The following is a 12,500-nucleotide window of genomic DNA, read 5'->3' as shown; positions in this document are numbered from 1 at the left end:
TCATCAATGTCATCTGTTCGACAGGTCACACAAACCACCCATCCCCGAAAACGGGACACGGCTGCCTAAATGGTGGGGTAGTCAAGGTCATACACGTTATAGCCGACTCCTTGAAAACAAAACAAAAAAAAAAAAAAAAGAAGAAAAAAAAAAAAAGAGTGAACGTGGAATTGGCAGCCCCAACGGCCGCAGAAGAAAAGGATAGACTAGGGGAAAAAAAAGAAAAGAAAAAAGACACACACACACACACACACACTAACACACACACACTACAGCAAAACATTCAAACAGAAAACAGATTTACAAAATGTCTCTGACATGCCAATATTCGTTGCTACCTTAATTCAATATGCCGTGTAAATTAATGTTGGTATTATTTTCCCTTCTTCGGCACACCCGCAAGTATGCAAAGAACACACAAACACACACTCGCGTGCAAGTGCGTGCCTCCCGCATGAACACAGACGTACGCGCGCAAACAAGCATGCACGTACACGTGCACACATACACACACGTGCGCACGCACAAATACAAAAACACATGCACATGTGCATACACAGGTACGCACGCAGGCAAATACGCACACGTACGCACGCACAGACACACAGAGAAAAATACACACACTAATGATCATGACTCAGTCCTTCTTTTTTTTTTTTTCTTTCTGGACCCCCCGCCCCCCCCTTCCTCTCTCTCAATCTGTGTCTGTGTGTTTCTCTTCTTAACACACACACACACACACACACACACACACACACACACACACACACAGAGTGTCTCTGTACGTAAATAGATAGATAGATAGATAGATAGATAGATAGACAGATAGATAGATACAGCCGCAGGTGCTACATAAATGAAAATCATCATCATCAAAAGATCATGGCAGGACCACTTTTCTGGCAGCCTGAAAAACGAGCAATAGGTAGGCGCCTATGGCTAGGTGATGACAGGGGAAATGTGAAACATACAGTAGTTTTACTGGGTGGGCTACTTTAACAGTTCATGAGTTCATGTGCCTGTGCCATTGTCGCCCATCTCGCAGTAATGCCCGTCTCTGCACGCTACCTGTCAGCCACGGTAAGTGGCTTGACTACCGCGAACTGTCATCATCACCATCACAATCATCAACGATGTGAGAACATTGAAACAGAGAGGTGCGGTGCGTGCGCGCGTGCGCGCGCGTGTGTGTGTGTGTGTGCGCGCGCGCGTGAGAGAACGAACGTACGAACGGAATTGTTTTACTGAACATAGGCCATGGGCCACAATTCAGAACAGGGCGCGAGGGGAGGGAAGGACGGGGTTGGGGAGATGATGGGGTTGGGTGAGGGGAGGGGGGGGGGGGGGGGGGGGGGGGGGGGGGAAGAAGGCTTGAGGTATGCAAGGGTTTAGCAAAGCATTTTTCATTATCATTAACATGGATGCTTCTTCTTCTTTAAGTCCAGCCAACCGCATTGGTTTTAATAGGGTTGTAAGAACATTGAAACAGAGAGGTGTGTGTGTGTGTGTGTGTGTGTGTGTGTGTGAGAGAGAGAGAGAAAGAGACAAAGAAAATGTGGGGGGTGGAGGGGGGGGGGCGGACGGGGGGTGGGGAGGGATTCCCGAGGGGTGGGGAGTGGGGGGGGGGGGGGGGGGCGCGTGTGTGTGCGCGTGCGTGTTCCTATGTGTCTTTGTGTTTGACTGACGTCATATTTTAAAGCGCTTTGAGAGGTTTGAAAGCGCTATTTAAAATGATGTACTATCATTTATTGTTGTAAAGTGTGTGTGTGTGCGCGCACGCGGACTGCGTGTGCGTGTGTGTGTGTGTGTGTGTGTGAGACACGACACACGGGCTTGAAGACAGACTGCGATCTGGGCAAAACAAAATGAGGTCTTGCGTGCAGCTGCGCTCAAGGTGCACCCGTCACTTGTTTGTTTTCGATCAATATTTCCTACAGATCTCTGCAGCCTACTTCACGTTCACGCTCAATGCTTCTGTCCCCCCACCCCCACCCCCAACCACTCCCCTACATCCATCCAGCCCCCTACCCCCACCTCTCTCTATACCCACTCCCTTTCTCTCTAGCACTCTTGTCTCTCTCTCTCATCTCTCGCTCCTTCCCTTCCTCTCTCTCTCACTTAGGTTTCTTTTTTGTCTTCCCCACTATCCTCCTATCTCTCTCTCTCTCTCTCTCTCTATATATATATATATCTCCTTCACTCCCCCTCCCTCTCCCTCCCTCCCTCTCTCTATATCTCTCTCCTTCACACACCCCCCCTCCCTCTTCAGTTTCTCTTTCTTTCCCTCTCTGTCCCTCCCTCTCTCTCCCCCTCCTTACCCCCTTTTTCTTCCCCCCCCCCCCTGTCTCTCTCTCTCTCCGCAATTCTCACCTTTGTGAGCAGAATTATTAGGTGTGTACTTCCGTATATGTGCAAACTCAGAAAGCATGCACGAGTACGTACTGTGCGTGAATGAAGGAATGAGTGTTTGGGTAGACCCCCCCCCCGCCCCCCCTCACCACCCACCACTCTCTCTCTCTGTCTCTCTCTGCGTGTGTGCGTTGGGAGACGAAGTGGATGAGGGTGGGAAGAGGGAGGATATCTGAGTCAGCATGCACGCACGCGCTCTACGTAGGCCACGTTTGAGCGCACGTGCTATAATCAAATACAGTGTTATCAAAACAGCGCTGGATCTCGTGCAGAGACAAATCAAACCCCTTTCCAATCTCAAGACAAAACAAGACTAAGACATGAAAAGAAAAACGAAAACACAAGACATTTTATTCCCGGAAACCTGGGCCGTGATGGTACACTGACGACTATCACACGCATGTATATAACCCTTGAACGACAGCCATCACAGACACACGCACAAGATGCTGGCGCCTCAACATTGGCACGAAGGTGTGGGTGAGTGTCGCAGACTGAAGACAAAGAAAACAAACTAAGGGGAGACACGGCAGTGCAAAAGAGACCAAAATGACGATTTTTCATGATTTGGGTTTCTGATGGATTTTGATTCTTGAACATCTCTTCTATCATATGCAAAAGTTTTTTTTCCACTGTAAAGATGTCTTTAAGAATGAAAAAACTGCCAATAAAGATTGCTTGCTGAATCACGAAAGTGTTTATTAATAATTTTTTGTTCAATTTCGACGCAAGTCGTCAAGTTTCTGGCCTTGGCAACATACCTTGGACTTGCTCAATGATGAGTAAACCTACAACCATGAGACTTTGCATGATTGTTTTATGACATGTTATTGAAGTTTCGTCACGAGTATGTATGAAAATATTCTCTGGGTTTTAATTCATAGCAGTTCCAATCTTTTTACCCATTGTAAATTTTGAGGATTTCGCAATACCCAAAATTTCAAAAATTCATAAAAAGTACAATAATTTAAGAATCAACACAATCTCACGTGAAAATGAAGATAATGTCATTGTGTATCAAGTCCACATAACAAAACGTGTCTGCATGCACCACATGGACAACAAAACCGATTTCTTTGCTACATTGTTTGGCGGCTTTTTTCCTTTGTTTCCATAGCAACGGGTATTCACAGAAATCTAACAACAATTATTTTGTGAACCACAAGTGATGATACACATAGTAGACAAAAAAAAAAGAAGAAAAAAAAAGGAGATATAGTCGGAGAGAAAAAAAAGTCGTTATTTGACTGTAGTGTCTGGCCTTAATTTCTCTCTCTCTCTTTACACGTATGAGTCTGGCATTGTGGGTGGGAGTGCTTCAAGACAGACGCTGCATGCTGGCTGGCATGAACTGAGTTATAATGAGAGAACACAGCTGTTTCATTTGTCTGTCTTTCCATGGCACGGGACGGCGGCGACAAAGCCTGCCCTGCCTGCCTGTCTCCCCGTGTACTTTTATGTATTGTCTCAGTCAAACTCCCCGGGTCCCATTCATAGTGTCACATCTATGTAATAAGACCACCCAGGTTTGTGGGACACGCGCGGCGGTGTGTGTGTGGGGGTAGGGGTGTTGGTGGAGTTGGGGAAAGGTTGGGAGAAAGAGAGAGAGAGACAGAGAGAGACAGAGAGATAGACAGAGATATTCTCTCTCTCTCTCTCTCTCTCTCTGTGTGTGTGTGTGTGTGTGTGTGTGTGTGTGAGGGAGAGAGAGAGAGGGAGAGACATATTCTAAGCAAGCAAGGCAGAGAAAGAGAGAGAGAGAGAGTGTGTGTGTGTGTGTGTGTGTGTGCGCGCGCGCGCGAGCGTGTGAGCGCGCACGTGTGTATGCGGGGTGTTGAGCCAGCAAGACAAAGAGAGAGAGAGAGAGACAGAGAGACGAGACGGTCATACAACGGAGCAGACAAACAGACCGAGACCAAGAAAGAAGAAAATAGAGAGACAATGCAATAAGTAACTACTTGAAGAACTAAGTGATATAAACGACGTTCCCAAAGGAGCTGGTTGGTTCGAAGTTGACAACATAGTGAAGTGAAGAAGCAGCGACAGCAGCAGCAGCAGCAGCAGGAGGTGCAATGATTGATCGTAACATGCAATGTTCGTGCTACTCGGGGGGGGGGGGGGGGGGGAAGCTGGGGAGTAGAACGACAAAGGGGGTGTACACAATAAAGAGTGATGACAATGTCCCCACACACAAAAGTAAACAACAGCAGCAGTGCACCATCTGGGCCTGCTCTCACGGTCAGTGGTCTGCACTTTCTTACCCCACCCCCACCACCTCAGCCATGTTAGTGGCGAAAATGAACCAGTTCCCCCTGCGCGCGTATGAGAATATAATATAGTACACGCGCACCACATGCATGCATGCACGTTTAATACAATTTCCAGTGAAAAAAAAAAAGCCAACAACAACATTATAACGAAGAACGAACACACGCACTCACACATGAGATGAATGCAAACACAAACACACACTACAACGCACTGAGATACGCATATATCGCGTCCCCTACACCACACCACCGACCTCTCCAACCACGCACATAAAGCATGCGTCACCACCACCAGCAGCCCCGATTTCACAACATTAAATCATTCTATTGTTTTCCCATTCTAATTAACTCTCTCCATCACATTTGCCGAATGCGAGCGCGAGCGCGCGCACACACACACACGACCATACACATACACGCGCAAGCGCGCGCGCTCACGCACGCTTGCACATACAGATACACACATACGCGCGCGCGCGCATACACGCACACGCACTGGAAATTTACCCTTATCTTGTTGTATCATGCACTAATCTTTTTGTTGCACCACAGAGCACGGAGATTAGCATTACATGACACGTACCCACACGACTACTGATGCGTACGTGACTAACGTCAACACTGCCCCCAAATTTTATCAACATCAGAGACACACACACACACACACAACATCACTTATCAACTTGACTCAACACTTCAAGCAACACAGCTCGCTTCTTTCGAAAACCAACAGGACAAATACGTTACGTCTTTGCTTTGGGACCGCGGTAGCGTGCAAAGCAATAACGGCAGAAAAAAACTCATTTTCGTTCCAGCACTAATAAGATGTTTCACTGTATTGTGCATTCAACACAAGACAGATAAAGAGCTCTAGAGGTAAGCGAAACTATCAAAATACGATATGAACTAAAAATCTCAAAGGTCACACACACACACACACTTAAAAAAGAAAGAAAAAAATCCACATAAGTTCTGAGGAAGAAAAAAAAACACGTAGACAGTTTGGTACTCGACAGTGGTATCCAGTCCAGTTGACGTCCGGATAAATAATTCTCTCTCTCTCTCCCCCACTCGCAGCAATTACACACGCACTCCCACACAAAGAAACAAGCTCTCTCTCTCTCTCTCTCTCATAAACAGACGTAGAAAGACAGACAGAAGAACAGACACACAAACGAGCAACCCACCAAGCTGACGGCACGCGGAAAGGAAAAAAAAACAAAACAACAAACCCACAAAACACACAGCACTCACCTCAAAGTCAAAGACATTGTCGATAGTCAGCTCCTCCCCTGATCCCACCACCTCCTCCTCCTCCCCCTCCTCCTCTTCCTCTCTACCAGAATCCACACCAACGCAACAGAATCCCCCTCCTCCCCCCATCTGCCCCTCACTGGCGGCGACATCACTCAGCGAGGTGCAGTCCCTGTCCCTGGGGGCACCGCCCAGCGAGGTGCCCAGCGAGGTGCCCGTGCTGTCCATGGCGGACAGGCAGGAGGCGGAGGAGGCCTTGGCCGTGGTCATCAGCACGTCGTCCGTGTCCACGTCGCTGTGCTGTGAGTCCCCGTCCTCCTCCTGCAGCTCTTCCCCCACCATGGTCAGCAGCATGGGGCACTGTCTGTCTGTGTGTGGTGCTCACCACGGCCACCACCACCACCACCACCAACCACCAACCCCACGGCAAGGGACACAAATTCACACGTTTCGGCGTAGTCTCTGTCAACGCTCGACAACACCACGTTGCACTAACCCCTCAAGGTTGCTCAACACCGCGTAGTCATGGCCCAAGGTTACTCAACAGCATGTAGCAATAGCCCACAGTTGCTCAACACTATGTAGCAATAGCCCAAGGTTACTCAACACCACATAGCAATAGCCCACAGTTGGTCGACATCATGTAGCAATAGCCCACAGTTGGTCAACGTCACGTAGCAATACCTCAACACCACGTAGCAATAGCCCCCCCAAGGTCCTCAACACTATGCAGCAATAGCCAAAGGTTGCTCAACACAATGTAGCAATAGCCCAAAGTACCAGCGAAGTCTGGACAACCTATCAAAGGTTCTCTAACAGTATGGAGTTCCCGCGACGACAGCAAGGTCATTCGCTGTGTCTTTTGCTTCTTTTTTTTTCTTTTTCTTTTTGTTTTATAATCCCCACACCGCTACGGCAGCCCTCAACCTCCCAAGTGCACTCCGCCAATCCCAGGCAGCAGCAGTGCTGGCAAGGTCCCTGGCTTCTTCAACTAACTAAGCACCCAGCACACAAGCAGGCAGCTTCAAATCTGAGGCAGATCGATCCGTCCCACGGGAGCACCGATAAGATCCGTCACTGTCGCATTAGCACAACACCCTTTATTACTGTCGCACTGGCACCAAAAAAAACAACAAAAAAAAAAAAAAAAAAAAAAAAAAAAACCACACACCAAAAAACAACTTAACTTCCGACTTCATGGGTAGTTCTCTACTGAGGGAGATACCGATCTCTCACAGAGTACGGCTCTATCTCATGTTTGTTTGCAGCCCAGTCCAGAACGGAAGCCGTCTCGGAACTCACGGGACCAACGTGTGTGTGTACTTCATAACCCTCAGGTGATAAAGCACCCCAATTCCCGCACTCGAAGCGCCCATAAAAAAAAAGTCCACGTCATCCGCTGAGACACACACCACCAGATCAGATATATAGGGCAGTGATATGCAAAGCACGTCACTGGGTGAAGTCTGCTGATATCCTGCTGATATATCGTCAGGTGTCCTCACTCCGCTCTTTTAAGTCTGGCCTCAAAACCCACCTCTTTCCAAGATAGCCTCCCTCCCCTGCTTTTTCTTTGTCTTCAGTTTCTCAAGTTTATAGTCATGTATGCGTGTGAATGATTGTTGTGAAAGCGCTTTGAATTGTCTCGGCATAAGATTCAGCGCTATATAAATAATAATTATTATTACTAAGTCCAGGGGTAGTGGTCGGCTGAAGTTCAATAGTGGGTGTGAAGAAGCGTCAGTCTGTCAGCACAAATGTTCTTCAGAGTATAGTCAGTGTTGCAGATGACGGAACTGACTGACCCAAAGACGTCCCAATCACTTCATGTCACAGTCATGCTGAACGCCGTCACATTAAGCAGCTTCCACACTGTCAGGGTCGTAACTCAACGTCGGGTGCCCCGTGTCTTGTCCGGACCGTTCGGATGCCGCATCTTGCTGTTGGTCCAAAACGCACAGTGTGCGAGTGAAGGCAACTTTTCTTTCAATCCCATCAACTGTTGAATTTTCCCAGTGTGACATACCCACTAACCTATGGTCTGGCGACACTACTGTGAGGTTAAAGAACGAAAGAAAGAAAAACAGAAAGAAAGACAGAAAAAAAGAAAAACGACAACAGAAAGACAGAAAAAAAACCCTGATCCAATAAATCAAACCCTTAAATCATTCTTAATTCTTCCCCGTAGCTAAGGAGCGTGCTGCTAAGCATTTATGTTAAAAAAACAAAACAAAACCAAAAAAACGCCCAAACAACAACAGCCTTTCATCCTGAACCGTACACCGAAGACAGCCCTAACACTGACGCCACTGCAACAAATCGTAAACACGTTAACCTTTAAAACGCTGGAACCAAAAAAAAAAAAAAAAAAAAGGCAATGACCATTCCGCGTCCCCGAAGCGCTCCATCAGTTACAGCCATCACACGGTCAGACGAATGACATGTCAAGCCAATCACTGGCGGTGTGGTGGGGACAGGCCATGAAACACGCTGTCTGGCACGCACCCCCCCCCCCCCACACACACACACACAACCCCGCCCCCCCATTCCCCCCTCCTCACATCCCCTGCACCCCCAACCACCCACCCCCTCCTCCACCCACAATCCCCAGGTGAAGCGACATGACAGGCTGATGTGGACAGGCATGGTGTGTCGTGGAAATCAGCGCTGACAGGACAGGAAACTATCTCCTGTGTGGACGATGCGCACGTGCGATCGATGCCTGTTGGTGAGGGCGACACAGGGACGACAGTTGTGTGAAAGACAATCTGCTGTCGGGTAATGCTCCTGATTTCCTGTGCCTTTCTCCCCCACAGACTGGACTGACTCCCTGACCCGTTCTCCGCGGGTCCAGCCAGCCGTCGGTGATGGACTTGGGAGGGAGGGACAGGGTGGGGTGGGGGTGGAGTATTTACACACGGAGGATTCTGTTTACACCGTTTTAACCCTTTCTTTCTCCTCCTCGTATCCATCATTCATCATCAACATATCGCTCTCTCTATTTCTCTTTCTCTTGAAGACCCCGAATGTGCGACTTGAGCATTTTAATGTACACCCCCTTCTAAACCATCTCAATCTCTCTCTCTCCCCCTCTCTCCCTTTTCCCATATCCTCCCCATTTCTCTCTTTTACATACAGGTGGTGACTCAGCGGGTTTTGGTGTTGTTTTTTTGTTTTGGTTGTTTGTTTTTGTTTTGTTTTTTTATTTGTTTTGTTTTTAAATTCTGATGATTACCAGTAGTGTACTGTAATGGACCCACACATCCTCCAACAATAAGTTTCTATTCCCCACACTCCTCGCCACTCTACCATCTATCTCTCTGACCAGTTCTTCTTCTTCTTCATTCGTGGGCTGCAACTCCCACGTTCACTCGCATGTACACGAGTGGGCTTTTACGTGTATGACCGTTTTCACCCCGCCATGTAGGCAGCCATACTCCGTTTCCGGTGGGGTGTGCATGCAGGGTATGTTCTTGTTTCCATAACCCATCGAACGTGGATACGGAATACAGGATCTTTAACATGCGTATTTGATCATCTGCTTGCGTGTACCCGAGAAGGGGGTTCAGGCACAAGCAGGTCTGCACATATGTTGACCTGGGAGATCGGAAAAATCTCCACCCTTTACCCACCAGGTGCCGTCACCGCGATTCGAACCTGGGACCCTCAGGTTGAAAGTCAGCGTTTAAACCACTCGGATATGGCGCCCGTCCTGACCTGACTAATTAATTCATTGCAAGGCGTTGGGCCGATGGGCAGTCACCCCCCCCCACTCCCTCCCTTCCTCGGAGGCTTTCTTGGTGACTTAGCAGGTGTTGGTGGTGGCTTGTGGTTGTTGTTGTCGTTATTATCATTATTATCATCATCATTAGAAGTAGTAGTGATAATAGCAGCAGCAGTACCATTATTGTTATATTCATTGTACAGGGCATCAATTATTGTCAAACAAATACGTGGCGTCTATAGTGATTGTTTCCTTAACCCCGCCCACCCCCACCGCCCCACCTCTCACCCCACCCCACCCCACCCCCGTCCTTTGTACTGTTTCCAATCAATGCACATACAGTCATGAAGGGCTTACACTGATCAACAATAAATATCTCCGCTCTCGATACCTCGATCTGGACTGTGGTTGGTGGAACTGAACTGGTAAGGGATATGTACGAGAGAGAGAGAGAGAGAGAGAGAGAGAGAGAGAGAGAGAGAGAGAGAGAGAGAGAGAGTATATAAGACAGAAGAGAAAGGAGAAGGAAAGAAAGAAAAACAACTTAAAACAGAGCAAAAGAGTTAACAGTTAGATCAACAAGATACCGACAAGTTATCCATTACATAGGTCTAGAAATATCGAAACGTCACTTCTACAGCCCCCCCCCCCTCCTCCCCTCCCGAAAACAACAACAAAACAAAATACATATGCTGTCGTGTGTGTGTGTGTGTGTGTGTGTGTGTGTGTGTGTGTGTGTGTGTGTGTGTGTGTGTGTTGTTGTTGTTGTTGTTGTTGTTGTTTTTAATCCGCATATCCTACCGTACATACTTTTTTTTTTTTTTGAAACGTAAAATTATAGCATTCTAATATAAACATCAATATCTGAACAAAAATTTGGGAATGACTACTTTTAAACAAAAACGTTGACGGGCGCAATAGCCGAATGGTTAAAGCGTTGGACTTTCATTCTGAGGGTCCCGGGTTCGAATCTCGGTGACGACGCCTGTTGGATAAAGGGTGGAGATATTTCCGATCTCCCAGGTAAACATATGTGCAGACCTGCTAGTGCCTGAACCCCCTTCGTGTGTATACGCAAGCGAAAGATCAAATACGCACGTTAAAGATCCTGCAATCCATGTCAGCGTTCGAATGGGTTATGGAAACAAGTACATGCCCAGCATGCACACCCCCGAAAGCGGAGTATGGCTGCCTACATGGCGGGGCTAAAAACGGTCATACACGTAAAAGCCCATGTATATACGAGTGAACGTGGGAGTTGCAGCCCACGAACGCAGAAGAAGAAGAAGAAGAAGAAGAAACGAAAACGCATACAATCACCAGTATGATGTGTGACGACAGGGGAAAGTGAAACATGAAACGCAAAACAAATTCTCCTCCCACCACTCTCCAGAACGGGTACGGTTGGTATCCACCACGACAGACATGCTGCTTCACTGATTATGAGCAGACAATGAAATCAAACGGCACAGTTCGGTGACATGACTCCAGCGTCCTTTCTCCTCGCCATCGCACTGTTCACTTCAATGCAAGGCTTTGGGATGGCGGAGGTACCAGCAACACAACAGCACACCCACGTGGCTAGGGAAGATACACTTTCGCTCTCCTGTGAGGGAGGGAGGGAGGGAGGCACAGACAGTCTCAAATGGAAAAGATACTTTTTTTTTTTTCTTTTTTTTTTTTTACAGTCGTGGAGATATGAAGAGTGGACTCACTAGAATACTGTTTACAGGGCTCCTTTAACGGGTGCTAATGGTGAGAGAGAGAGAGAGAGAGAGGGAGAGACAGCCAGACAGAGACAGAGAGCCCGGCTGACCCTCTGAAGGGGTCGGCTGACCAGTCAGCCTGTGATCGATACACCGAGTCGAGGTGGTGGACAAACTGTGTGCTCCCGACTTCGACGGCAACGAGAAGAATAAGGTGGGTTTTTTTTAAAAACAATTATTTAAGAATAATAATGATAATAATAATAATAATAATAATAATAATAATAATAAATGTTTTAGATCGACAACGCTTTAAAAAAAAAATCAATTAATATTCACCGAGGATACCAAATGGAGAAAGTTTATAAAAACTGTGGGTTGTAAAAATAAGACTCACTTTTGATAAAAGGTGTCTCATGACACACACACGCACGAGCCCCAAAAGAATGCACACTATGCACACACACACACACACACACGTACGTACGTACGTGCATAACCCCCACCCTGCCTACCCCATGGGGATGGGGGGGGGGGGTGGGGGGGGAGAAAACACGACCACACCACCACCTACACACAGCGACAAGGGACGAAGCGAAGAACACCAGACCCAGCACACACGTTGTCCAGGGATTGGGATCACGTGGCGTGATGTATGAATCGCCTATTCCAAACTGGCACTTCATACAAAGATATATCGCAGGCAAACGTTTTGGCTACCATCGTCACTTCAACGTAAAGTCTGCAGTCTCGTGTCTTGATAGAGAAAAAAAAAAAAAAAAGAAAAAAAAGTCCGACGATCTCCAAAACGCAGAGTAACAAAGTCGTCGTCTATCCACTAAAACAGGTCGTCACCACAACTTGATGCCGGATGGACTGACGACTTCTGTACGATTCTCATGAGGCTGTGAGGCCTTCACTGTATTCTCCTGTGCCGCTCTGAAAACACATGCATGCACAGCAGAACTGAACGAAGACAACGTCGCGATCACTTCATGATGCGTTCAGTGTCGTAACACCTATAATATATCAAATTATTCTAGACATTATTGCTTCAGTCAACGACTATTTGCTTGCTTAGTGTTTTGAGTTGCCTAGTTATTCGTTTGTTTTGAATTGGTTACACCACTGTGTTTT

General features: G+C 47.4%; 1 protein-coding gene across 2 annotated transcripts in view; it reads right to left on the bottom strand.

Moving 5' to 3' along the window:
- LOC143281989 (death-associated protein kinase 1-like) overlaps positions 1–12,500 on the bottom strand; it is a 207,700-nt gene that overhangs the window by 95,515 nt on the left and 99,685 nt on the right. Inside the window, exon 1 of one of the 2 annotated variants that reach the window (XM_076587373.1) lies at positions 5,934–6,322. The exons of the other annotated variant lie outside the window; for it this stretch is intronic. Coding sequence (XP_076443488.1) covers positions 5,934–6,287 — 354 coding nt within the window. The 5' untranslated portion in view covers positions 6,288–6,322. Of the gene's footprint in view, positions 1–5,933; positions 6,323–12,500 lie in introns of those variants that run through there. 2 annotated transcript variants of the gene reach the window in all.

This window comes from Babylonia areolata, chromosome 5, assembly GCF_041734735.1.
Source record: "Babylonia areolata isolate BAREFJ2019XMU chromosome 5, ASM4173473v1, whole genome shotgun sequence".
Lineage (NCBI taxonomy): Eukaryota > Metazoa > Mollusca > Gastropoda > Neogastropoda > Buccinidae > Babylonia > Babylonia areolata.
This window is presented reverse-complemented; position numbering and strand designations above follow the sequence as displayed.